This window comes from Gobius niger, assembly GCF_951799975.1.
Source record: "Gobius niger genome assembly, chromosome: 2".
Classification (NCBI taxonomy): Eukaryota; Metazoa; Chordata; class Actinopteri; order Gobiiformes; family Gobiidae; genus Gobius; species Gobius niger.
Window position 1 is genome coordinate 10,089,440 of NC_136853.1, and position 27,990 is coordinate 10,117,429.

The 27,990-nt window shown below is 41.3% G+C and overlaps 3 protein-coding genes across 12 annotated transcripts in view; 1 reads left to right on the top strand and 2 right to left on the bottom strand.

Annotated features, from left to right (window-relative positions):
* Positions 1-3,246, bottom strand: part of vav2 (vav 2 guanine nucleotide exchange factor) — a 308,481-nt gene extending 305,235 nt beyond the window's left edge. For all 10 annotated transcript variants that reach the window (XM_079582578.1, XM_079582572.1, XM_079582573.1 and 7 more), the window contains exon 1: positions 1,960-3,246. In XM_079582578.1, the coding sequence (XP_079438704.1) occupies positions 1,960-2,163 (204 nt within the window). In that variant the 5' untranslated portion in view covers positions 2,164-3,246. The remainder of the gene's footprint in view (positions 1-1,959) is intronic.
* A 2,846-nt stretch (positions 3,247-6,092) lies between these two features.
* Positions 6,093-19,589, bottom strand: LOC306959914 (bromodomain-containing protein 3-like). Its single transcript, XM_079552169.1, has 12 exons — positions 19,480-19,589; positions 18,300-18,615; positions 16,957-17,094; positions 16,362-16,479; positions 13,689-13,781; positions 13,500-13,622; positions 12,852-13,024; positions 12,456-12,584; positions 12,238-12,381; positions 12,029-12,114; positions 10,735-11,003; positions 6,093-6,304 (listed from the first exon to the last, which is right to left on the bottom strand). The coding sequence occupies exons 2-12, from the start codon at positions 18,540-18,542 to the stop codon at positions 6,207-6,209; spliced, it is 1,614 nt and encodes a 537-aa protein (XP_079408295.1). The 5' UTR covers positions 18,543-18,615; positions 19,480-19,589; the 3' UTR covers positions 6,093-6,206.
* A 317-nt stretch (positions 19,590-19,906) lies between these two features.
* On the top strand, positions 19,907-27,990 carry wdr5 (WD repeat domain 5). Its single transcript, XM_079582631.1, has 14 exons — positions 19,907-20,079; positions 20,767-20,877; positions 23,255-23,363; positions 23,443-23,516; positions 23,618-23,707; positions 23,888-23,977; positions 24,111-24,194; positions 24,281-24,336; positions 24,987-25,033; positions 25,115-25,190; positions 25,303-25,336; positions 26,340-26,414; positions 26,500-26,587; positions 27,494-27,990. The coding sequence occupies exons 2-14, from the start codon at positions 20,800-20,802 to the stop codon at positions 27,592-27,594; spliced, it is 1,002 nt and encodes a 333-aa protein (XP_079438757.1). The 5' UTR covers positions 19,907-20,079; positions 20,767-20,799; the 3' UTR covers positions 27,595-27,990.

The window sequence follows — 27,990 nt, forward strand, 5'->3', positions numbered from 1 at the left end:
TACACTGGTAATTCTAGGTAGTTATTGTGGTACTTACAGTGGGGAAAAAAAGTATTTGGCCAAAATCCAAAAGAATGTCTATGTGAAACTGACCAAATACTTTTTTTCCCCCACTGTACAATGGTACTTATGGTGGTAATTGCAGTGGTAATTCTAGGTACTTATTGTGGTACTTGAAGGATACTATAGTGAGAATTACAAGTTACTTACTTTTAGATTCTTAGTAATGAAGGTTGTACTTCTTGTTTTTCCTAATGTTGTTTTATGTTGTTTTATAGTCACACAATCCTAGAAATTACGTCTGTATGTAGAAGTACCACATTTACTTCTTATGAATTGCTGCTGTAGTATTCTTGAATTACCAATAAGTACCATAGATGTATCACTGAAACTACTAGAAACTATCATATAAAGTATCAAAGTACATAGAAGTAAGTACCACTGTAAGTACCAAGAAGAATCACTGTAATTACACTGTAAGTACCACTGTCATTACTAGTAATTACCACTATAAGTATCACGGACTTACCAGCCCGTAATGTAAAGTGTTACCTACTGAACGGCAAAACAAATTCTGAGCCACAACTCGAAACTATAAAAGTCAGGTGAAGCGGGTTCCAACACACAGATGCATAAGTGCCTCCTTTAAAGCATGCATTGTTTTATCTGGCAAAGAGCTTAAATGTTGGATTGAGTTTCGTGCACAGAGCGGGGGGCTTGTGCGGGCAAGTCTCCGGTTAGAGCTCACCGGACATACACTGAAGAAAACACAGAAGGAATGCCACACAGGAGCTGCACAAATGACAGTTCTTGACAGTACGAGAACTCCAGTGATGCTAATGCTGCAGAACAATCATTACACAAAGCAAGATACAAAAATCCACAGACGGGGTTTATATGTGAGATAAGAGATGTCTCACACTGATTTGCTTGGGGTAGCTTACTACACATTTATCTTATAGAATGATCAAGTTTCACTCTTAAGTCCACATAAATGAAGGATGCTTGATTCAGTTTGTTGGAACATTTGTACACCACATCAATCATTGTTCATCTTTCTGAAGCAAAATGCAAACCTTCAGTAAGAAGACTGTATAGGCCTATAGGCCATCACTGTAGGTTGACTTTGACCCTACATACACGTTGACCCCAACCTTGCCAAGATGAGTTAAGCTTCAAGTCTCAGCCCAAAGCCAACAGCAACACCTCACTGAGACAGTGTTCGGCCATTCACTTCCTGCAGGTGTTGGAAGCTCAGTCTGGATCCACGAGTCTCATGTTTTTTGACAATGGTCATCAGTTAATATGCAAGTCCTGGAGTGCCGGGGGACTGCCTGAGAAGACTTGAGCCTCCAAAAAGGTCAAAAGGTAATTTTTTTTTTAAATTTGATACTGTCTTCTGTCTTTCCTCTTGTAGCTGTTAGTCAAAGTCTATGCATCTCTGAAGATGCAGATAGGGGGGTGTGGCATGCTGACATTTTATGAACATTGCATGCTCTGACTCATAATGATTTGTTGTTGTTTTCCTTTTTTTTTTTTTTTTTTTTACAGAAAGTTGCTAACTGTCGAGAGAAAAAAAGGAAGAAAAAAGGACAGCTCTTGGGAATGTTGTATTTCACTGTGACTTTCAGTTTGGAGACAAATACAGAGGATGTTTTCTGCACAACAACTCGATGCAACGAGTTGTAAATACAAATTAAACAAATTCAAATATTTTCCAAATCAAGCAAACTACATCGCAGTTATTCCTCCAACCAATCACTCTTGGACACCCAAGCATGAACCAAGGATGCCAGGACGCATCAATATCTAATGTACAGTAGCGGTCAACAGTAACACCTTTTGGCACAACACACTGCCTTGCACGTTCGCTCATCCCGCGAGCCCTGACCCAGGGCCCCCTCCTGTCAAGTCGTCACTTCTCCCCCTCCGCCCGCATCCCAAGGAACCAGCGCTTACCTGGGACATCTGAGGTCTGAAGTTTATCTCCTTGAGGTCCACGGATCCCGGCGAGAGGTTGTGCAGCATTTGGCACAGCAGCACCCCGTCCCTCAGGGCTTGGGCCAGGTCGAACACCGCCGCCGAGGGCCACACGACGCGGTGGTTCGGGGGCAGCACCTTGCAGTCTATGAGCCAGCGACCGCATTGCCTCCACTCCTCCATGTCTTCTGCCTTGGCGATCCAAAATTAATCCAGAGGGAGAAGTAAAGGGGGCTATGTTCCAATTGTGATTTGTATTTCTAGTTATTACTCGCTGTAAACAATCAGTTCAACAGTAGTCGTAGAAGTGAGAAGAAGTAGGTGGTCTTTCCAAAAGCATGTCAGCTCAAACAACTCGGAGAGCAAGAAGCAGGAACTTCCTCGAAACAGCGCAGCTTCCAGGTACAAAAAATAATCCAACCGGTAACTACGGCGCGTAAATGATTCACAACATCAATAGGGCAATGTTACAACTTTACAAGCGCGGGGGGGAAGGCAGCGGCCACACGCATGTCAGCCTCTGTTTGGCACTAAGCACGTTGGTTGCACAGTAATCCAATACAGCAGTAGCGACGACAGAAATCAATTATGTCAATTTTCTCCTCTTCATTCTTAAAAATAAACTTTACTTCCTCGCGGCGTGTGCGAGTCCCAGCGTCTGTTTGTGGTTCGGGAGACAGCGGCTCAATGCAGCGGTTTCACTTCGCCACAGCCTCACATGTCTTGCAAAAAAAACAGCAGTCGAGCACATAAAGACGTGTGTTTCACGGCGTCAGGGCAAAGCTTGTACTTTATCCAGATTGCGCCCAAGATGAAATCGCCGAATCCCCTCAGCCAAACGGAACAAGGGAGATGACACGGAGGTAGGTTGGTTACAGCGCTAAGCCCATCCTCTGTCCACGATGCGAGCTAGGCGCGGAGCAGCCCAAACGTGTCCACGGGAAACTGTTTGGTATCCAATGAGTGGTACCTTTACGCACGGCGGCGGCTCCAAACACTCCTTGCGCGCACACTGCTTACAGCCTCGATTTCCCACTGATTTCGTGCCGCCTCCCTTTCCTTTCTCTCGCTTCCTTCCGCTCGTGTCCCCACTCTGAGACGTGGGAGAGACAGGACAACAAGGGGCAGGGGGCGAGGAAGGGCTAAGGGCAAGAAGGAGGGGGAAAAAGCCCCAAAGTGGCGTTAAAGGGTTAAAAGCGAAGAGAAGGACAGGGATTAGCGCACGCACTACTTGGATCGTGCGTTCTTAGTTTGTGGAAGTAGCTCCACGCTCCAGGATTGAGACTTTCAGGGATGTGTTTTGAGAATGGAGAGCGGAGAGGAAGGGTTAGGAGCGCCCTCCAGTGGAGGACGCTCGAGGGGCACAGTTTGTTCAGCTTGATATAGGGGGAACTTGGAGAAACATGTCTGAGGAAAAGTTCTGCAGGCTATATTTTATTGCTGTTACCGTCAAAGTATTGGTTCTAAGTTATAATTTAAACAAATTATGCAGAATCAAATAAAGTTCTCACTGCGGGTCAGGACTCAAATGGGATACGGGACTTTGTTAAAAAAAACAACAACAACAACACACTGTTGACGAAATGTTGCCACTTTATTTCTTTATTCTTTTTTTTAAATTTCCCTCAAGATGAAAACAGTGATGGAAAAAAAACTTCATTTCAACAAGAAAAAAAATGAAATAATACAATTTTGATTTGGGTCATGGCTTGAAGCTGGGTGAGAACAGTGTTTCGTATTTCCCTCAGCATCATTACCCTTAATCCTAAAGCAGCTTGGCTAAAATGTGTTGTATTTGTTTTTATCTTCTAAATTTGTTGTTTATATATATATATATATATATATATATATATATATATATATATATATATATATATATATATATATATATATGTATATATGTTTTTATCTTCTTTCACAATGTTTCCTTTAGCTGTGAAAAAAATGGACAAACTGCTGCTTTATATATTCCTTAAGCTTAAAGCTTTCTATTCTATTTCTTCCTGAGCATTTTGCTCATGTGCACACTGTACACACTGTACTGCACTGAACTCAAGTCCCCACACACGCAGTAAATTAGGCCTGGGGCTTAGACCGAGTGATGTGTGACATTCACGCCTCTTTAGTGGGTCAACCAAGAAAAGAAATGTTTCAGAAGAGATTTAGGACAGTCGGTCTCCTACTGGTTGTCAGTACTGATCAAAAATGCCATTAAAGGTTCTATACCTGATTATTTTGGTTTATAAAAAGGAAACGCATACATTAAATTGTTCGTTGTGTTTCTAACATCCCAATTGTTGGCAAAATGAAATGGATGCAATTTAAGTTGCATTTGTACGTAATGTTAATTTTTTTTGACCCAGTGAATGTGGGTGGTTTAACATGGCACCTTCACTGTCCATCACAGTGCCCTTGATGGCAATCCACAATTAATTGTTTTGTAGGTTTTCTGGTGAGAGGATCAGCAGTGAAGACCTACCAGAAACTCTAAAAACAATTGATCTTGGAGCATATGAGGCCACTGTGGTGGAAAGTAAAGCAAATTCTGCAATTCTCCCATTGGGTATGGCATGTTCAGAGACTAATGTGTGTGTCTTCAATAAGCAGTTTATAAGGCAACTAAAGTGGCGTGGTCAGTGCATGTGCAGTGGAAGAAAAGTTTGCAAATGTGCCTCCCCACTGAAGCCCAAATCGAGTTTGTTCACATATTGTTGTTACCCACATAAACAGGGGATTCATTTACAATATTGTCTGTATTTTTAGGTTTATTGGGAGGGCTGATGTACCATATTTGGACCAGTAAGCGCCCATGCAACACAGGCTACATACAAATAACATTACTAACAGAATGAAGAATGATGAACAATGTTGAGACTGGATGCCTTGACCTGCCCTTGAGAACCAGCCTTACAGCAGTGTTTAAAATGTAAGCGACACTGTGTGGTCATATTCCATGCGTGTGGGATGAGTGATGGGGTATATGGCAGGAATGACCGGTGGCTAGTGCGTTGTGGCATTGATCGATCACGCTCTGATCAGGTTTGCGTTCCACTGTGCCGCTCTAGCCGTGATAAGAATACAGATCAAAAATACTTTCTTCTCTAAGGACAAAACACCGGACTGAGGTGATCACTGATGAATTAACTGATACAACCTCTGAATACTTCAACATTTCATTTATTTCGTGGTTTCAAAAGACCCATTATTCAGAGGTCCCCCCCCCCACCTCCCTTCATTATAATTAAACAAATTAGTTAATTTCAACTCAACTTACTCCTGTGTGAATTCGCCTCATATGTGGTCAATATTTGGAGGCCCCACAGGGGAAATAATCTTATATCAGTGGACAGTTTCAAGTACCTGGGTGTTCACCTCAACAATAAACTGTACTGATCCTACAATACCAACGCACTGTACAAGAAGGGCCAAAGTCGCCTCCACCTTCTGAGGAGACTGAGGTCCTTTGGAGTGAGCAGGCCTCTGCTCAGGACTTTTTCTGACTCTGTGGTCGCCTCTGCTCTCCACTACGCTGCCGTGTGCTGGGCCCCGAGCAGCACAGAGCGGGACAAGAACAGACTGAACAAGCCGGTCAGGAGGGCCAGCTCCGTCCTGGGCTGCCCCCTGGACTCTGTGGAGGAGGTGAGGGACAGGAGGGTGTTAGCCAAGCTCACCTCCATCATGGACAACACTTGTGCAAAAACCTTTGTACTAGTGTCACTTTATCAATCACCTGCACTATAACTGTAAACTTTGCACTACACTGACATTTTACTATGTTATAAGTAGTGTTTAAGACAGGGGTCTCCAACCTTTTTTACCCAGTAAGCTACTTTAAGAGTTTTTATTATTCACTGTACATAAGTTCCACCATTTACTATTAGTTGTATGCACATTACCATGTTCTTCTTTGATTGCACATTTTCCTGGCCATTTGCATCCCGAGTGTTGTCAAGAGATTTTGTAACAAGTGAACTTCTCCACTGTGAGATCACAGAAGTTAAGTATCTTTTCTTAACGCTTTCAAACTATTGCAATGGTGCCATCTGCTGCCTGAAAGCTGAACTGCATAAATGTTCCTTTTGATAGAATTTCAGGCACCCAGACTAATGTTTGAACTGGGAACTGTTGCATGGGAAAACCATATTTCAAAATCCAAAGGAAAACACAAATTTATTTGTGAAAAGTATAAAAATAACATCTGCAAACATTCAAAGATAACATCAGCGTCACATGTCGCTGGTCTCTGCGCTGGAGTCGTCACAGGAGGAGTCTGAGGGGCTGCTGCTGCTGTGGGGGGTTTGGGATCCAGCGTCACTGCATTCTCCTGGAGGACACAAATCTACTGTTAGATACCACGTCAACTTTCAATTGTATAGGTGATACCGTATCTGTACCACTTTCATACGTGCCTGCCTAAATTGCCTGTTTATTTTTGAAGCAATAATCTGAACAATGTAACCAGGGGCAGTCCGGGGCGAACAATGTGTCTGGTGCCCCTCTATATAATTCTACTTAGGTCTAATGAGTTTGTATCCTTAGATGATCATGTTTTGAGATTAGTATTAAAAACATGAAATCATTGTGTTTGGCCTACTGCTGTTGTTTTTTTGTTTCTTATACATGATTTATGTAAAGCTCAACGTTTGAGTCATCTCTCTCAGATCTGCACTCCTCTCATCATTCTGACACAATCAGCTTCACAAAACCTGCTTTCGGTTTCAGTTTGTGAGTGAAACACCTGCGGGGTCGACCTGTAAAAGATACTGCGTGCTTCGTCTGATCATCTGAAGAGCGTTGTATTGTTTTATTCATTTCGCACACTTTACCAAAAAACAGTCCATACTAAACATCTGAGCGAAAACACTGTTGATACCGTGTCACCCATATCAAAATCACTCACTGGATCTGACAGTAATGTTTTTGTAACTGTAAACTGGTTTAATGATCTTTTGCAAAAGGAACACCATGGACACACTTTTCTAACCTGGTGTAAACTATGTGCAAACTCCTCAGAGGCAGGGCCAGATGAACTTAAAGGGAGGTACACCAAGATTCACTTGAGGTCAATGCAGCACAAACTGGGAGAGAGTTTGTAAGTAAAACTGTAACCTGATCTGTTACGGTCATTTGAAGACTTAGTATCTTTATAATGACTAGTTTGACAAGTTTGGCTCATTCAAGTGAATATGACAGGTAAGCTCTTTTTTCTTTTACAAGAGCTTACAGTAGATCAGTGGTTCCCAACCTTTTCTCCTTGAAGCCCCCCTTGCGCATGTTATGCTCATTTTCCACTGGGAAACTGGGAAATAATTTTGAGCCAGGATTTATATATTAAGGTATTTTCAAAATATCTCCAAAACCGATAAAAAGGCCGATATCTCCAGAACCGAAGGTGACAGAGACTGCCCTTTCAAATGAGCCCTCCCACGACTTCCTAGGCCTCAGGGGGGCGGAGAAACATCGCGGTGAAAATTGGTCTCAAGTTTGTGCTCTTATTTTGTATATTTTATGTTGTAGTATAATTTTAGAATTATAAGAGACAATGGGCCCGATCTTGTGCATCAAAACGGAGACGATAGCGTGACATTTTGCGCTCAGTCGGGGCGCACTTTGCGATCTTGCAACTCCAGACTTAGCGCATTTAAGTGGGTTGAGACATACACATTTTCCTCCAACCAGATCGACTCCGCGTCCAGGAGAGTGGTTGTGTGGGAGTGGGGGGTGAACATGTGCTTTTGTTTTGCTTCGCGTTCACGCCAAGCGCGGCCGATCCGCGCCACAGCGGACGCTGTAGCTCTTTTTCTCTGGAGACGTGAACATGGTTTAGCTCACGATGGGGTAAATAAAGTTTTTAGTTTGACCTGTGAGAGCCTAAGGCTTAAGAAAGAACGAGAGACAGCGCAATGTAAACGAGGAAGTGAATGTCAGCCGTGTTTCCATCAGTGCAGTCGCCTCCTCTTGTGACGCCCCCTCACAGGTGGCGGAGGCGAATGGCACATATAGCGCCGTCACTCGGAAAATAATTCGCCAAGAGCCTGCGCCGCCCCGTGCGCCGCCACAAGATCTGGCCCCGAGACTTTTACGTTTTGGAATCTACAGATTTTTGTCTTTAAAACAAGCTCCCTCATTTAGTACCAACTAAATATGAATATACAGCGCCCCCTGCTGTCACAGTTTAACCTTTAGAAGCTTCATACAAAGGGTTATAGATGAGACATTTTTAAAAATAAAAAATATCAGCGGTGCAGACCGACATCAGCTTTGGAAAAAACGATATTGGTCAAACTCTAATACATCGACTATCGGTCGACCTCGAAGAGATTCTGGCAAACCATCTGGCGCCTCAGGAGGGGGAAGCAGTGCTTCACCAACACTGTTTCCAGTGCGGGTGGGGGGCTGCTGCCCTCGACTGGAGATGTTGTCGGACGGTGGAAGGAGTACTTCAAGGATCTCCTCAATACCATCATCACGTCTTCCGATGAGGAAGCAGAGGCTGGGGACTCGGAGGGGGGCTCGCCCATCACCCAGCCTGAAGTCACCGTGGTGGTTAGAAAGCTCCTTTGTGGCAAGGGGGTGGATGAGATTCGTCCTGAGTACCTTAAGTCTTTGGATGTTGTAGGACTGTCATGGCTTACACGTCTCTACAACATCGCGTGGCGGTCGGGGACAGTGCCCCTGGATTGGCAGACCGGGGTGGTGGTCCCTCTCTTCAAAAAGGGGGATCGGAGGGTGTGGTCCAATTACAGAGGGATCAGCCTCCCCAGTAAGGTCTACTCCAGGGTGCTGGAGAGGAGGATCCGGCCGATAGTCGAACCTTGGATCCAGGAGGAACAATGCGGTTTTCGTCCTGGTCGTGGCACACTGGACCAGCTCTATACCCTTCATCGGGTGCTCGAGGGTTCGTGGGAGTTCACCCAACCAGTCCACATGTGTTTTGTGGATCTGGAGAAAGCGTTCGACCTGTGTGGGTGCTCCGGGAGTATGGGGCCCTCTGCTAAGTGCTGTCCGTTCCCTGTATGACCACAGCAGGAGCTTGGTTCGCATTGCCGGCAGTAAGTCAGACCTGTTCCCGGTGCGTGTTTGTCTCCGCCAGGGCTGCCCTTTGTCACCGGTTCTGTTCATTACCTTTATGGACAGAATTTCTGTTTGGAAACCTCAGGATCTCCTCTCTGCTGTTTGCGGATGATGTTGTTCTGTTGGCTTCAACAAATCAGGACCTTGAGCTGCTCTGGGGCGGTTTACAGCCAAGTGTGTAGCGGCCGGGATGAGGATCAGCACCTCCAAATCTGAGGCCATGGTTCTCCACCGGAAAAAGGTGGCTTCCCCTCTAAGGTCGGTGGGGAGTCCTTACCTCAAGTGGAGGAGTTCAAGTATCTCGCAGTGTTAATTTTGACAACATATTTTATTTTAGTTTTAGTCTTTTGACTAAAATGTAGTTTAATTTTAGTCGAGATTTAGTAAAAAAAAAACTTTTCAATTTTAGTCTAGTTTTAGTCGACTAAAATTGCATGTCAATTTAGTCGACTAAAATGAAGACTAATTTAGTCGACTTATATTTATAATATTCATCATTCATAATATCTTGTTCCTCTGCTTCATGGAGCTGCTCCACATGAACAAAGCTCAGAGCTGATCATTTGGCAGTGAATTTAAATGATCTGAGGCTCTTTCAGACGGTCAATAGAAGTTTGGATGATTTTAGTCTCTCCTTTTCATTTTTATTTAGTCTTATTTTAGTCGACTAAAATATCTGGACATTTTAGTCATAGTTTTAGTCTCATGAGAAAGTTTTAATTTAGTTTTAGTCCAATTTTAGTCGTCAAAAATATCACTTTGACTAAAATTAAGACTAAATATTTTAGTCGACGAAATTAACACTGGTATCTCGGGGTCTTGTTCACGAGTGAGGGACGGATGGAGCGTGAGATCGACAGACGGATCGGTGCAGAGTCAGCAGTGATGCGGTCGCTTTATCAGTCTGTTGTGGTGAAGAGGGAGCTGAGTCTGGGGGCAAAGCTCTTGATTTACCGATCGATCTACGTTCCCACCCTCACCTATGGTCATGAGATCTGGGTAATGACCGAAAGGACAAGATCGCGAATACAAGCGGCCAAAATGAGTTTCCTTCGCAGGGTGGCTGGGCTGGGCTTCGAGATTGGGTGAGGAGCTCAGTTACCCGGGAGGAGCTCGGAGTAGAGTCACTGCTCCTTCACATCAAAAGGAGCCAGCTGAGGTGGCAAGGGCATCTGTTTCGGATCCCCTATTGGGAGGAGGCCTCGTGGAAGACCCAGGGCACGCTGGTGGGACTATGTCTCCGAGCTGGCCTGGTGTCGCCTCGGGGTCCCCCCCGAACAACTGGAGGAGGTGTGCGTGGATCAGGAAGTTTGGGCACCTCTGCTGAGACTGCTGACCCCACGACCCGGCCCCGGATAAAGCGGAAGAAAATGGATGGATCCATGGACTATATTTGTCACTTTGCTATGACATAAAAGCACTTTTTTTCTATTTAAATAGAACACCTATTGTCCTCTGTCATCTGCAATGATATTTTTTACCATTTAAGTTGCTCAAGTAAAATATCTCTCTTGACCTGACACTCTGAGCAGACAAAATTCATGGTACCCCCTGCAATCCCAACAAAATTTTAGTCAGATTAGACTTTTTTAAATTTAGCTGAGTGCATTCAAATAGTTAATGTGCTTTGTATTTGTGATAAATGACAGATGCTGCAAAAAGGCATTCGTTCCCACTCACTCTGGTACTTCTTGAAGCGGTTGTGGAGGCAGCGGCGCACATATCTCTGCAGTTTGCGCAGCGTGGAGGTCTGCAGTGTCTCGAAGTCGATCTCGAACTCGTCAGGGTCACTGGCCTGTCCCAGCGAGGGCTCTCTCCTCTGGATGATCTGCACCACGCGGCCCAGCTGCAGCCCAGGCAAACGGTTAATGTCCAGGCTCAGCTGGTGCTTCTCCTCATACGTCATTGGTAGAGAGTCGGAGTGGGCGTCGCCTTCTCTCAATAACCCACTGGGAAAGACCAAGATGAACGCTTGTCAAAGAACTGTTGGCATTTGCAGATTTCCTTAGCATTATTCAGAATGGCTGAAAAATGTATAGCAGTGAAATAATAGGAATGGGATCTTGTTTCAAAATATTGTTGACAAAATAGAAATCTGTAAACGTTGTCAACAGACATGGTGGATTTTGCTCATAGACATCTAGTAACATGTTTTACATGCAGTCAATTCTCACTTACAAATTAAATGCCATGTGAACTGAATCTTTATTAAAATTAACAAAACAAATATTATTACCAGTATGGTATCAAAAAATGACTTCAAGTCCTTTAAGTACTACTGTTATTGAAAAAATAAAAGTAACGTAAATATTGTATCTTTAGAGAGTTTTGATGCCTGTTGGGTCCAGGGACAGCAGAAGTACAGTGCAACAGTCTTTAAAATGATCAAATAAAATAAATATAATATGCCCTCATTGTCAGATCTTTTGGGTTTTTGACCGGCGCTTGTTGTCCCACACTCGCACTAACAGACTAACAAAACACTCATTTTCACAACCAACCCATGCCTTATTCATAAACCTGCAAACATTTACATTTTGTGATTTAGAACAGTTATATACAATAAGAATAATGTTCAAAGTGAATAATGAACTTGTCTCACAGACACTACCAAATATGTTCACGTTCAGACATCGCCGGTATGAGCTCAGAGGAGTAGAGATGTTTCTAAAGAAAAAAAATCCAAACAAACACCATGTGATTTTGTGTTTCTGTTAAAGGGGTCGATCTCAGGGTATGCAGGGTATGGCCTGGGTACTACCTGGATGGGAGACTGTGAGGGAAGTGAGGTAGTGCTGTGATTAGTTGGTGGTAGTAAACATGTGCAGCCATGGTTCTGTCTATCCCAAGGGCAGCGGTGGCTACATATGTAGCTTACCACCGCCGTGTATGAAGGGGATGTATGTAAAGCGCTTTCTGACCATGTCTGTGAAAGGTGTAATCCACATAAATTCTCTTCTTGACAGTTCAATACCTGTGTTTGTCCTTGTCCATTTTCTTTTTGGTTTTGTTAACAGGGCTTTCAGCAAGTGCAGTGAGCTGGTCATGGACGGATTTAAGCTGAAAAGGAAGAAACACAATTTGACAGGTTAGACTGCCCATTTTACAAGAACCTATATTTTGTCCTAACAATTGTTAATATAATTTGTTTGTTTGCAGAAAAAAAAATCACTTGGCACTCACCTGCTCTTGTAGATCAGCCAGTCTGTTGACGTGCTCATCTGACGAGTCAGATCTCTCCACACTCCTGTTACTGAGGGCGCCTAGTGAGGAGCTGGAATCCATCGGTTCTTCTGGCATTTTAGCAAACCTCTGCTCAAATATGCCCTTGAATAGACACAAGTGTGGGATTTAAGCACCTAAAAAGCCTAAACAATGTTAACCTTATAGTGACTGTTTACCTGAAGTTTTCTAGCTTTGGCCACAACGTCATGAGAAGGATGGTTGTATTTGTAACAGTTGGAAAAGATTAACCGCACGTCTGCTGCGAAGGCCTGAGCGTCCGGGTACTGCCTGGAGTCCATCTTTGTCTAGGAATACATTTTACCATCATATGAAACTTGATTTATTTATTTATTTTTAATCTGTATAAAACTCTTTTTGGGCTTTTTCTTTCTCTCCTCTTTTAAGCCAAGATCTTCTATTGTTTTCTTTCACTAACAAGCAACGATTGAAGAAATGTAAAATAAAAGAAACTATAAAGACACTTCAGACTGTCCGTCCGTATTTGGATCATATACTGCAAAATGCCGTAGCACCACTGAGTTGAGACAGAGACACAGTACTGTACATCGTACCTTGATGGTGCTGAGGTCCATGGGGTACTTGATGATGTCGTGGTAGTCGTGCAGCTGCAGAGCCTGGGCGTCCACAGGAGTGTGGAAGGGCCATGCATAGGCATAGTGTTTCTTAGACAGCAGCTCCTTTAAGATATCGCTGCAGTAACAAAGCTGCTCACTCAGATCCACAGCTAGGACAACAAATAAACAAAGGAAAATATATTTAAAAATTTCTAGACAGATTTTGAGATGGGGTGCTAGGGAACAACAGGGTATATGCACTGATTGAACGAGAGAAGACGCGCTCAAGTAAATACAACACGCCTAAAAACTGAAGTAAATATAATTCCTTATGCTGTATGCAACAGTCGCTTTCATAAAAGTTTAATGTGAGCTAACATGTTTATCAAAACAAAATAAGCACATGGACAACAGCGGTTTTCAGTTTGGCACTTACTCTGAGAACTAAGTCTATGTATTTCTTATGTAGAAAGCAACAAACACAAGTTAAACTATATTGCATTGCGATTGTCCTGAAAGGAGTATGGAGCATGACCAAAAGGAGGAGTGTGTGGCAAAGTAAGCAACATGCATCTGTGTTCATACGGCCGCACCAGAAACACGCCATCACCAGAACAGTCTCTCCAGATTGTTAAATTGCCCAACCTTTTGGTTCAGCCGGCTGGGGCTCTTTCTTCTCTGGGGGGCGCTCCTCACTCTCCCGCCTCCTCTTCCCCTCAGTCAGGAGACCATCGATGGCCAGTAAGTCTGCCTCGTCTTTCCTTTTAACTGATTTCTTCTTCATTGGTACAAGGTTTTAATGTTAAGGTAAAGAAAAATCACTTCCTTTATTACAAGTAGATAGATTAAAAATATATAATACGGACAGAAAACTCACTTTGATGGATGTTTGTGGTGAAGATTTTAGCCCGCTTCCATCCTGGCTACCTAAAAGACAATAAAATGCACATAGAACAAACCAAACGTCTTGCTTCTTTTGTTAAACACATGTAAAAGCAATGGGCTGATAAACAATTGAACTACTGGAGGCAATCAGATGCATTTTGTTTTCCTTAAACTGTATAATTCATTTATTTTCAAATAAGCGTGCCTATAACGCTGTAATCTGAAGAAAGAAGTGTAAATACAGCACATATGGCATTATCTAGATTGGAAAAATTATAATAGTCTAATTCAATATGAAGCACAACTGTCTCGTATGAATTCTTTTTGCACCTTCACGTTGTTATTGCACTGTAAAAAGAAATCTATAAGAGTAAAATGTTGAAATAATATATCTATCCTTATTTTGACAAAAAAAAAAAAAAAAAGCTTGTGCAAAGAACTTAAACGTTTTTCTCCATTAACTTAAATGGGGGAAAAAATCTTGATGCACTTAAAATTAGGTAATAAATCTCAATTTTACTTTACTTTTTCGTTTTTATCTCTAGTATTTTTGGAGTTGATAAAAAAAGAAAAAAATTGATTATGATTCATACCAAAATACCAAAATGTTATGGTAGATTTAAATCCACAAGTATCTGTGTAGTCTAGTAGTTATCTTTGTCTTTTAATTCCTAACCTTTCAAAAACCCCAAACATTACTTTTTACATTTGCATCATAAAAAAGCCCTTATGGGGTCAGACTGTTATTGAATTGTCCTGGTTCAGGTAAAAGAATATGTCAGAAAGCAGGAGCAGTGGCATTTCAGACCAGATGAGGGAGGGCACTGAAGCGGTCAATCAGAGCGGCCGCTTTAAATGTCGCAGACTCATGGGTTGACAATGCCGTTTACAAGGGTCAGAAAGAGCCGCGTGGTGCATTTTGGGTTAACATGAAAGTGTTTGTTTTGCAAGAACGTTTTAAGTATTATGCTTTTTGCCGGTATTTGGTCATAATGTCAAACACATCTTACACTTTGTTGGTCAGATCTTGTGATATTGATCTAGAACAGCTAAAACAACAGTACACAGAAACCTCTGCATACTGGGAGAGATGGGGAGATCGAGGGCAGTGAAAACCTTGCAAACCTATCTCTCGTGTCATAGAAGTCAATACACACCCCAATACATGTAATGCATAACTCAAAGTTGACACTCATTTAACTTCTGTTACTATGTTGGTGCCATGCTGAAAGGTCAACTGCATAAACTCTAAAATGGCAACAAAAAAAAGCTCAAAAAGATGAAGTAAGTACTGTACGTTTTCTTATTTTACATTATGTTCATCTCTAAATGCTTTAAGCGCAGTGACTGCATTGGTCTGGTTTTCCTTATGTAAATATGTTTTTCAATCATCATTGAAGATTGTTTTGCACAGGCACTCAATAATTCAGCTGATTTGCACTTTTGTAAATTGTTAATTATTCTTTTAATTGCTTCATGTTGGTGACGTTTTTAGTGCGTTGCTTAGCTCTTTATGTCTGAGCCTGTGAAGCACGTTGGACAGTGTTGTTTGTTGTAAATCAATATGACACGTGTAACTTCCTTTTGCACTATGGGATAAAACAGAAAATGCCATCTTTCATCTTTAGCTAATGACAATACAAATTACAAATCAATGGTGGAATAAAAAAAACATGCTTTGAGCGGAGGAAGTCCAAATCAGTGTACTCTCTGCAGAGGAAGTAGATATGAGCCCTTTCCAAAACGGCTTCCTTGTTCCTGGTCAAGTAAGTGAGAAACAACTCCAACTCCAAAAAGTGACAAAAAGCCATCCTCCTTTTCCTTTCTCCTGTTCCTTAACCTTTGAGGCCTACGTCATGAGGTCAACCATGAGGAGCCTTTAGCAGTGAGGAACAGCAGCTTCAGCTGCTCCTTCTGCACATCAGGACAATATGAACCTTCCTAACCCAGCAGAGAGGAACTCCAGGAAGTCACGTTGCCAACAGCTGATACATAAAAATTACACCCACACAAAGGATTACAATATATGCAACTAATTTACATTATTTCGAACAGTACAATCCGAGCAACCACACAAATGTCAAAATGACAATATGTTAAATGACCAACTCTTTATAAACACCACTGTTCAAATATTACTAATTATTGCCAAATTGTGAAACTTAAGTTCATCACAGACAGCTGCATTAGCGTCTGTTCTTTCACAACAGAGGTTACGCCAATGAGCCATGTGGCTAAGTTTAGTTTTAGTCAAATGTAAACAACTGCACGCAAAGTTTCCACACAGCTCATATCTTCATTGAATGAAGTGTTGCGCATCAAAACTGTCAATCATTTCACAGTTGTGCAGAGATTGGCCGGGTTCGGAAACCCTCAGGAGGCAGCGCAGTGGCTTGTGGCTGCCCCTCTGGATATGTTTTCTGTTTTTAGATGAGCTACACACATACTAACACACGCCACACATCTGAGCAATAATGGGAAACACTGAGCTAAAAGTGCAGATATTATCAGGAGATACTGTGTACCACAACTGAAGTTACTTTCAATGCACAAATATGCTTTAAGTTTAAAAGCAATTGTCAAAAGAAGGTTAAAGTATGGGCTAAAAAGTGTCTGACGTACCTTTTCTGGCCTTGATTTTATTTGGATTCAGCTCCACTTCTCCTGTGGGCATCTGGGCCACTTTGCTCAAGAAGATCTTCTCCAAAGCAAGAGCCATTAACACAATGTCATCTGTGGGCTGAAAGACAAACACATATGCATATCTATTTTTCAAATCTCTTTTCTTGAAAGTTTGTATGCCTGTGAAGAATTAGTGAACCGCTTATAAAAAAGCAGTTACGATTCAAGGCATGTTAGGTAAATAAAAGCTTTAATTTTTAGCAAAGGGCGTGCTAACAAATCAATGGTTTTGTGATAGACCCATTTTTAGCACAAAACTGCTCAGAATAGGCTATATAAGTGATGAATAGCGGGCTTTGCAAAATGTGTGAGGCAGTTCTGGGATCCATCAATTCAAAAATAAAATGCAGGAAGTCCAAATGAGCGACCTTTATGTTGCTGAACAAGGGAAGGCTTAATATTATTAATACCTTGCAGGAATAAAGTGAAATACCACTCCAGGTACATTTTTCGATAAGGGAACAACATCATAATATGATTCAAAGCTCAGAAATGTCAGTCTTGCATGTTTTGTCCCTTTTAATAGAAGTCACACCTTGTTGTAAATGTAACAGTTTGTGAACATGGTGTGGAGGTCTTGCATGCACTCAGCAGCACTCCAGTAGTATTTGTTTTCTAGTCGCTTCTTTATGGTGCCCAAATCCATTTGTGATGTGATTACGTCGTGGTAGTCCTGGAACGACATTGGAAGATTTAGGTTAGTTCTAGATAATTAATGAAATACCAAAGTTTCAGTTTGGTCTAGATATGAACCTGGATGGGGAGAGAGTGAGGAGACACACTCAGGAAATGATTACAACAGACAATCACTCTCACTCAATGCAGCACAGTTGCTTGATGCCCAGCACTCTCATCTCACAGCAAGTTCTGGATTTAAGTAAGTGCTTTACTAGTCATGGAACAATTGTACAACAAAATTGCCTTCAGGCAATTGCGACAATGGTGTCACGTCGCCAAAACACCATAGTTGCCAGGACTAGTCGGGACCTTACAGTGGAGATTATTTTTATCATTAATATTTGTTAATTTGGTTGGGACATGTGTGTTAATGAACACACATGAGAATCATGCATGTAAACATGTCATGCTGGTTTGTAGCAATAGGCTATTTTCCATCCATTGTCCTGCATCTGCACTCACAAACAAACACAATCGCTAGTCTGCTAGTCTCATAATCATAAATAATAATAATGCATCAATCTTAGAAAGTCGCTTTACAATTCTGTGCATTATTCATTCTCTCCATATTTAACAATTCTACATTATTGAGTCATGAATATCCCATAACTGCACCATCAGCCCCACCAACCACTCACTCTCACACATGCACCATTCACCTATAGTACCTGTTTTAGTGTTAGGGGAAGAAACCAACACAGACAAATCGAACCCTGGGCCTTCTTGCTATGAAGCACGAGCGCTAACCACTGTGCCACCGTGCCGCCCTACGTGGTTTCATGGCACTATCTAGTACAGGCCTGAGCCTGTTGTGCCTCAAAGATCAGATGAGATCGGGCATTCACCTCAGAGGAGCTATTCCTCAAACTAATTAATCCCGGCCAAGATCATGACTATCAAGAGATAGAGACTCATTGTATATTGTTTTGGAATCTAATGATTCAGTTCAACACTGACACGTTTAGAAGCTTCATATACATGAATATAGACCGTACATTTCTAAAAAACATCAGTATCGGCCTTAGAAAACATCAGTCAATCTCTAATAGATATATTTCTATGATTGAAACCTTTACTATATTAATAAATGTTTAACTATAAGCTATTTGGGAGATAAAATCAATCAAATTAAATTACTTAAAATATCTACTGTAGTCTTTATACCCAGTATTTACACGTTTTGAAATGTGAAAGACTTACATGTAACCCAAGAGCTACTGCATCCACCGGTTTGTGAAAAGGCCATGCGAACTGGTGCTTCCATAGGGATTTGACCACCACATTTTGCATGTAGTGGAGCTGGTTGGTGCGGCGGCCGGGTTTATCTGGGTTGATCACCTCGGGAGGAGGGGGGTTCACCAACAGGGGGCGGTGAGATGCAGGATTAGGCGATACAACTGGTGACGGCTGGGTTTTGCAACTTTCTGTCTTGGTCTGCTCCATTGCTTTAGACAGAACTTTATCTCAGGTTTATAGCATGGAGTTGGCATATAGCGGGTTCTCCATCTAAAGATACCTGTTGACAAAAAATATATAGGTACAGGTGAAACTCGGAAAATTTGAATATCGTTCAAAAGTTCATTTATTTCTGTAATTCAACTTTACATGTGATATTAATATGATGTAGACTCAATACATGCAACGTGACATATGTTGAACCTTTGTTTGTTAGAATTTTAATGATTATGGCCTACAGTCACATTTAACAGATTTTTAATTTGGGGTTTTTACAAGCAGAGCCATATAAATCAAAAGTATCACAAGTAGAGGGTCGGTACATTTCTCACTATGTAATGAATAACATAAATATTATATATTTGTTGCACTATAAATTTGTAGGCTAAAAAAACGAGGGGAAAATAAACTCAAAAACATTTACTGTTGATAATCTAAATAATCCAAGAGCATTCATTTGACTGAAATAAATACGGGAAGTGCATTTCACTTGTTTGTGTGTTAACTACTGAGTGAGTTTTGTACATAATAAATCCAATGACGACGTGATATGTACATTACTATGTATTGCCAGATAATACAATAGGCAGTGTGTGCACATGAACTGCAATTCAGTCAGTCACGATTAATGCCAAAATATGCTGTTTGAATCTAGTCCAGTTTAGATTCTTTTAGATTTGGAGCTTGGGATTCAGTACATTACACGTCCAGAGTTTAATATCCTTTTAATGCCTTACACCTGCGTTTGGTCCTAAACAACATCTTTATCTGGTCAAAATTGCTGCTTGTACTTTATCCATGATCAGATTATGTCCCTAAAAAACAGCTAGTACTGTCGCATTTTAGCAAACAGATGTGTGAAAATGCACAGGACCTAACAGCATCAAAAGCCTGTGTAGCAGTAAAATATGTAGCAATTACAAACCAGTGACCAATCGGTGATTTTTTTTTGTCAAGGCTGTCCTGGCGTTTTAGCGAGAGAAAGTGCAAAAAAGCATGCTAAAGTTTATGACAACAAACAAGACATGTGTGTAGAAAAAGCAGCCGCACTTCCTCGTCTGTGTTTTTGTAGATGTGTATTAAGTTCACAGCGCCAACTACAGCATGGGCGATGTGTTAGATGCAGTTTGTTTAATCTCACGGTGGAAAGAGTGGATCATATTTCTAATTCCCTTCCCTTTTGGAGCAAAAAACAAGCAGATAAACAAAAATGCATATAAAATAATAATAATGATAAAAACACAAAGAAACAATCATACGCGATTTGCGGAGCGAGAAAGCGCTTGGTAAGTTTTGTCCCTCGCAGATGCCCTTAATGCCTCCGAGTGTTGCGCATGCTCAGAGCGGCATTGCTGCAGCACATTCCCCGCCTAGCCTTCCTTCCCTGTGAAAGCAAACCTCTCCGGTTATCGACTTGTGTCATTAATACTGTGTCTATGGTTCATTGAAAATATAATATCGGTTCTCTTTTGGGAATTTAAGTGGAGGGCGGTCGATCTGACCGAAAACAAACCGCAACATCCAGGTGAGTAGGGCTTTCTCGCCGACACTGGATCATAGGAATGGTGGGCCCGCTGCTGCGCTGGAGCTCGGCTAGTTTGTCAACAGCATCATAGCATGGTTTCAGGCTGGCGGTTTCTTTAATATGCCGTTTTCCCCTTGGATAACACAACGATTCAAGTGCTTTGAAAGGCGTTTTATTTAATGTTCAAGCGATACAGCATTATTGTTATTGAACATTTTATGTAAATGCGTGTCAAATTGTGCGAAAACATAGCGTGCAAAGCTAGCTTTTTGTCATTATCTTTTTTCATTCCTATATTTGTTATTGCATGGAGACACATCTTCTTCTCCTATAGGCGTATCCGATTACTCTGCTTTCCTCCATCTTGTTAGATATTACTTTTACAATAGTCCTAATGACAGTTGCGATAATCGATATCTTATTTTTTTCTTACGTGTCCCATGCCTTAACCATTGTCAAATAGTAAATATTTGTCAGGTCACATGAAACAAACATGGGGAATTCTAAAATATATCTTTCAATGGAATAAAGTTAACCCCTTTGTGAAATATTATTATTAAATCACATTAATTTAGATACATTTGTTATACGCCAGTTGCTTTTATGGTATTTCACACATTTGGTTTGAAGATTTTGTTTTATCCGACACGTAATCTTGTTTTATTTTTAATGTCTGTTCATTTCCAGCTCAGAGTGAAGAGTATATGTTAATTCCTCACCATGTCGACAGACGATAAGAAGCCAGAGACTGATACTAAACCTCCAGTTGTACCTTCAGCATCTGCCACTCAAAGCAAGGTAAGAATTATTGCAGAATGGCTCATAATGTGTGTGCTGTGCTGTCTGCATAGGCCAAAAAACACAATCTGTGATACCAGACAAATCTGTGGTAAATCCAATACCAGTATGGGTATCGGAACAACTCTAATGTGTGTGTGTTTTTAAAAAGTAGTTTACTGGTTGATCACATGGATTGACTGCCAAATGGTTCAAAGCTTGGACCCAAAAATGCGTGCCTACAAACGCCTTTAACGCCGCAAAGTTTTGCAACCAAGAATTGTTTCTTGTCCCCAGCAATATTTTTTTCTCTACATTTGACCCATCCTTCAGTTTTTTTGGGACCCATCTTCAGATCTTGAGCTAGGTTGTTTGCCTAATACAGTTTGTGTGTTTTGGGTTGATGGTGCTCTTGCTTCACAGAAAGAAGGTCCCGGATTTGATCTGGGCCTGGACGATCTAGCAAATATAAAATATCACAATTTTTCTTTTTTATCCATAGATTGTAAAAATAACAACGGACTGAGGCTGCCAGCTCTCATTATTTAGAATTAGCCAAGAATAAAAATGGAAAGAGTGCAACAATTAAATTAGGAGGACGATGCTTGTTACAACAAACCGGCCTGTGTTCAATTATGACTGAAAGAGCAAACAGTTTCAATGGGAAGTCCATAAGAGCCTAGAACTTCCAGAGCCAGCCGACATTTCCTTACACGTTTCGGAGGAAATAGACCACAATAAGTCCATTCTTAGTTTTACAGTCTACTGTCTAAAGCAAACCCCGGCCAAACTTGTAGGGCATAAATTATGTATGTTAAAAATAAAAGAAGATGTTTCCTGTGCGGAGTGATGATTTTTTTTTAAAGAAATTACCAGAATGCTCACTCCAGCCACTAGGAGGCAGCTTGATTAAAAATAGAAGGAAAACATACCACATGTGTCTAGCAACAACACATTGTAGCCATTTTTATGAGGTTACAGCCCTGTCAGGATCATTATTATTCATTTATTGAAAAAGGTTTCAAAACATGTTTTTAATTTGGCGCTTGTGTTTGCGGACCCCGGCACTACACTCCCTATATATATTTTGGCCCCCGGGGAATCCCTGGCAAGGAGACCCCTGCTATCGTGCATCGCTTCATTTCCCACAAACTCTGTTGAAGAAAGCAGAGGTGCTTTCAGTGCGCTGGTAGAAGCTAACGAGGATAAGAAGTTGAATAACCTAATTGACAATTTGATATGGCTAAATATTTACAGATAGTAATAGTACTACTAAATAACAGTAGGTATCAGCTATTTAGACTATTTAGAGTAATGTACAATTGAATACAGTTGAGCAGAAAAGCTTTGAGTTATTGTTGGTGCGGCCCTCCAACTCACCCCTGGTCTAAATCATAAAGGCAAATGAAACTTAAATTACACACCAATGAGAAAGATTTAATAAATATGCTGATTTATTCAACTTTGTTATGATCAGAACAGTAATAACATACTGCTATTGCAAACTCAGTCTATATATTATTCAAATGTAATAAAACTAAATAAAAGTAAATTTGGGAAATGCTTCTGTAGCGACTGATGTAATGTGATGCTCTGTTGCTTTCTAACCCTTTCACAATAACTGTTGCTGTCTAACCCTTTCACAATAAGTGAAATCTTCATGATCTTCATATCTTCATGAATGGACAGACAGAGAATTTGTTAAAATAGACACATGAGATTGTGGCAGGGACGGGGAGTAGTGGCAGTGGTGACTCGCACCTTCGAACATTTGTGTCAGTAAATAAACACACAGTGAGATATTCCAGACAGAAGCAGGTAAAGAGCCGATGTGATGTCCTGTGGGCCGTGATGAAACAATCTCTCAAAAATGACAGATCGTCAGCCGTGGAGATCGTTAAACAGTCTAATATCGTCATATCGCCCACTCCTAGTTTGTTCCCGGGTCTTTCTGTTTGGAATTTGTATGTTCTCCCCATATCTGCGTAGGTTTCCTGTGGGGACTTCAGTTTCCCCTACTACTAAAATCATGCCCAAAAGGTTAATCCTCCAGGAAGGTGATCCTGACCTGGCTTTAGCCTGACTCCACATCTTGAGATGGGTCCTGTGTCTGCCCAGTGCTCCTTAAAGGTTACCAGGCATCAAAGGATGGGTCAAATGCAGAGGACACATTTCCCTAATGTACACACCTAATATTCCCCTTAAAACCAGTACACGTTGCATGTTTACACTTTATTTTTTCTCACCTTTTCTCCCTCACATTGGAAATCTGACATGGTGCAGAAGACATTTTAAGCCTTGATTCTCCGACACAGAAAGTGAAACTTCTGCTTTTTGTCTTCAATAAACACATGGTTACCCACTAATGCATATTTTGTTTTGTGTTTTGTGCGTGCAGTCAGCGCCTGCAAAGCCCAACTACAGCCTTAAGTTCACATTAGCCGGTCACACTAAGGCCGTCTCCTCTGTCAAGTTCAGCCCAAGTGGAGAGTGGCTCGCCAGCTCATGTGAGTATTCCACTGAAATGTTTCTCAAACAGCTGCTTTGGACCTGGTCATAATAAAGTCGTGTTTATTTGTCGTGTAGCGGCTGATAAACTCATAAAAATCTGGGGAGCCTATGACGGCAAGTTCGAGAAAACCATATCCGGACACAAGCTGGTGAGTGAGAGCTACTTTGATATTGTCACTGCTTTTCATCTGTGAACAGGGAAGCAAAACTGGCTTAACTTGAGCTGAGATGAAAAATGTGTTTTGTGCAGGGCATTTCGGATGTTGCATGGTCGTCCGACTCCAACCTGCTGGTGTCTGCATCTGACGACAAAACGCTGAAGATCTGGGATGTCAACTCGGTGAGACAGCGGAGGCCTATGAAACCTATTGTCTGTTTAGCTCGAGTTTGTGTATGTCTCGTGTCAAGAAACTGTGCAAATAAAGGATGAAAAAAGCACCCTTAAGTCAAGACGTGATCAAATGAACATAATCAGTTCAAAAAGACTGAACAAATGTGCCTTTTGTTTTTATCCTTCCAGGGCAAATGCTTGAAAACTCTAAAAGGTCACAGCAATTACGTGTTCTGCTGCAACTTCAACCCGCAGTCCAACCTCATCGTGTCCGGATCGGTGAGTTTGTGAGACAGGCCGATGACCACGAATCCAAAACATTTGATCCGATCCAGATGTCTGCGCCTGATTTTGCTCTCACGCGTTCTATCATGCGTATCTCCTAAAAAAACTCTGTGAAATGTTGTTGCAGTTCGACGAGAGCGTCCGGATATGGGACGTGAAGACGGGGAAATGTTTGAAAACACTGCCCGCTCATTCGGACCCGGTGTCGGCTGTAAGTTTGTTTGGACAAGCGAGGACGTCTGATTGTGTTTGACTTGCGTGTGTAATGTAATGTGGGAATGTTTCGTGTGTCCGCAGGTTCACTTCAACAGAGACGGCTCCCTGATCGTGTCGAGCAGCTACGACGGCCTCTGGTGAGAACAAGACTTTGAGAGGGATTAAACTCTTGTTTTCTCATACAAGCGGGCTTACCGTTTGTTAATGCATAAAGTCCAAAACCCATATGCTATTCAAAATGGAAATGAGGTTTCTCATATTAGTAATTGCTCATTTGGGCGGCACGTTGGCCAAACGGTTAGTGCTCTCACCTGATAACAAGAAAGTCCTGGGTTTATTTTCCTGTTTGTGTGCAGCAGTGCTTTACGTGTAAGTCGATATTGCAGGGGCACTTAGAAATTGGTGTGAAACAGGCCGAAGCGGCTACTGGAACGCTCCCATTAAACACAATTATTTAATCTAGTTCCGGGATCCTTTCCTTCATCTCCTCCTGAAAGAGATTCTGAATTGCAGAGGGACTTTCTTGGTAAATAAGAACAGGTCAAAGGTCATTTTAAAAATGGTGTCCTCCTTTCAGTTTCTAAAGTGTCCACTTTGCCGTGATGTTAAATAGCTGTTCACTTCTGGTACCAGAAAACCGATCCAACTCTAGAAGGAATAAATTATCCAATGTTGTGTTAATCAAATATAACGGTAACATAAATATGTAATGTCATGTAGATTTATGTGTTCTGTCTAATTGTTTTTTTTTCAATTCAATGTTATTTCCTTTTCATTTTGTTAACAGCCGCATTTGGGACACAGCTTCGGGACAATGTCTAAAAACACTCATAGGTAAGACATTGTATTGTATTAGTTATGTGCACATGTCCATCCACGAACTAACTGACTAACCTCCCTTTTGTTTGTTCTCAGATGACGATAACCCCCCGGTGTCATTTGTAAAGTTTTCTCCTAACGGCAAATACATCCTGGCAGCAACACTTGACAAGTGAGTTCAACCTCTCGTTCACATTTGTTATGTCCTGAAGTAACCAGCAGATGGTGCAGTTGCTCTGAAATAAGCTTTCAACTTCTCAAAACCTTTCTGTTTCTTTTCCTAGCACACTGAAACTGTGGGACTACAGCAAAGGAAAAGTAAGTCATGTCTTCGAGATAGAAATGGTCATGGTATTTTTATTGGCAATCATTTAAGGCACTCACATTTGTCTAAAAGCATTGTCTTCTATTTCATTAAAAGAGATCTATGTTTTTAATGGAACGTACTATGTTGAAATGGTTTAGTAAAATATCACAAGAATATTGTTATTGTAGTAGTCAAGAATTACCGTATAGATAGGTCTTTATCGTCCCATAAAGGGAAATTAGTGTCCACCAGTGTGAACGGCTCAAATGTGGGACATGAAGTATTTTTGAGAGGAGCACAAGCTATTTAAATAGTAAATCAAGTCAATGAAACCTAGTCATAAAACTATTTAGACCTGACATTGAGCTCACGTGACTCTGTAGCAGCTCCTGTCACTGCAGTGTCATAAACCAATGGGCTCTGATGCCAGTCTGAACTGTTCTACTTTACGCTAATTAGACCTAGAGCTGGGCGATAAATCGATGAATGAATGAGATTTATTAATACTTTTAAAACCCAACACACCAAAACATACCGCTATTGTCTGTCACAGTCTGCGAGGGGAAAAAAAGGCATAGGCTGCTCCTGAGCACTTTCCACGTCTGAGGATTGAAATAATGTCTGTGCAGCAGAGAGTGGGACATGGCTCTAATTTGCGGGATTTGAGTTGAAAATGCTGTGTGGTCCCGCACAGTGCAGGACATATGGTCATGGAGCGTTGGTATTTCCCACCATAGAAAACAGGCTATAAGTCCTTCTGTTGGTATTGTGGACCATTAGAGACTGACAGAATGGTGTCAAAACAGGAGAAGCATTTGAAATGTTTGTCACATGGTGCTGTGCTTCATCTAGTCCGGATGACTCAAGTTTTGCTAATCTAATAATTCCATTTGTTTTTTGTTTGTTTTCTAAATCAGCAATTAGATCTGGAGATACAAAAAATACTTATATAAATGTTGTATTCCTGTTAAATACATTTTAAAGGTGTAAAATACTCTTCTTTTCTGTATCCAGTGCTTAAAAACCTACACAGGCCACAAGAATGAGAAGTACTGCATATTTGCTAATTTCTCTGTCACTGGAGGAAAGGTAAATGTTCAGTTGTGGTTTTACTTGTGTTATTTAGAACCATCATTAGGATTAATGTGACTGTGTTGACTGAATTGTTTTTTAGTGGATCGTGTCCGGGTCTGAGGACAACATGGTTTACATCTGGAACCTGCAAACCAAGGAGATAGTGCAGAAACTCCAGGGACACACAGGTCAGCACAATGAGGCACCTTTAATATCAACGAATGTTATCATGAAGTTTTTGTGAATTTCTTCATTTTGTGATCAATACAAAAGCAAGGGCAGATTTTTTTTTCTTGCCTTGCACCTCTGACTTTTAAAGCAGTATTAAGTAACTTGTTTACCATGATAAATCCTTTCGTAGTCCCTCTGTGGGTAATACAAGTGTTAATGGGATGATTGGGGGTCTTTCATCTCCCCCTGGTGTCTCTGGCCAGAAAACAACAATTGCAAAACAAAACAACAAAACTTTGCTGCCACCGGGTAGGAGTCACCAATACACACTAATGGAATCACGAAGAAGAAGCTAACAAGCTATACAGCAAAGCTAACTTTGGGCTAGCGCCACTGAAACAGTATTTACAGCCAAGTTTGAGTTAAAAATATTATCTCCATTGTGTAATTGGATGAACAATATCCCTCTGTCCCTTTATCTTTTCTGTCAGTGTAGTATTTACTCTCACGGACAATAAATGAGTAAAAAACTGTAACATGCTGCGACACCTGCAGTGGTGGCATGAGTTACTTAGTACTGCTTTAAATGACATATTTGGCAATAAGAATTGTTGAACAAATGCAAACCATGCTCACCGCTCATGACAAACATGTACAGACTCTTGTGATTTAAACTGCAGCCTGTTGCTTCGATGGCTTACTTCAGCTCACTGCTGATTAAAAGCGGTGCGAGCAGGTAGAAGTACAGAACCCAAGTATGTTTTACCTTGTTGTGATGATCCTCTCAGTTCAGCCAAGTCCAGAAACCAAAAAAGTGTCAGCAATGTCTGGAAGCAGTTGATGTTTAACACCAGCCTTAAATCACTATATTTTTAATGAGGTTTTTGTCCAAATGTGAGTGAGTAAATATGCCCTCTTTGCAGATGTGGTCATCTCCACGGCCTGCCACCCCACAGAGAACATCATCGCCTCCGCAGCTTTAGAAAACGACAAAACCATCAAGCTATGGAAAAGCGACTGCTAAAGGCTTTTCACCATTTTACAACTGTTTCTTTTTTTTTTTTTTGCTTTTTTAAAATAAAGCTTTTGTTGTAAGAAAATAACTTTTTTTCTCTAACAAAGCCCACTTGAATGAATTCGAACGAGCAGACTGATGTGCCACATTTATGTTGACTGTTTGTCTTGGATGTCCGATTTCCTCCTTCAGCCAGGTTTAGGTTCACTCTGAGAAGAGTGACTTTTCTCCACATTATTGTTACTAATGTAACTAGGTGAAGTTACATCAGTAAGTGCTTAGACTTATTTTCACTATTTCTATGTTATCAAGTCGCAGTCTGATACTAAAGTCATGTCAATTTATTTTCGAGTGGTAAGAATTCTACAGGGATTACTAGTGCTGCACAATATGGGGAATTTAATA

Excerpts from the sequence above, each read along its gene's own strand:
- wdr5 (XM_079582631.1), top strand. The coding sequence starts at position 20,800 with ATGTCGACAGACGATAAGAAGCCAGAGACTGATACTAAACCTCCAGTT. Across the intron at positions 24,337-24,986 it reads AGCAGCTACGACGGCCTCTG|CCGCATTTGGGACACAGCTT; the intron begins GTGAGAACAAGA and ends TTTTGTTAACAG. Across the intron at positions 26,415-26,499 it reads TCTCTGTCACTGGAGGAAAG|TGGATCGTGTCCGGGTCTGA; the intron begins GTAAATGTTCAG and ends ATTGTTTTTTAG.
- LOC306959914 (XM_079552169.1), bottom strand. The coding sequence starts at position 18,542 with ATGGAGCAGACCAAGACAGAAAGTTGCAAAACCCAGCCGTCACCAGTT. Across the intron at positions 17,095-18,299 it reads CAGTAGCTCTTGGGTTACAT|GACTACCACGACGTAATCAC; the intron begins GTAAGTCTTTCA and ends ATGTCGTTCCAG. Across the intron at positions 16,480-16,956 it reads ACTGTTACATTTACAACAAG|CCCACAGATGACATTGTGTT; the intron begins GTGTGACTTCTA and ends TTTGTCTTTCAG.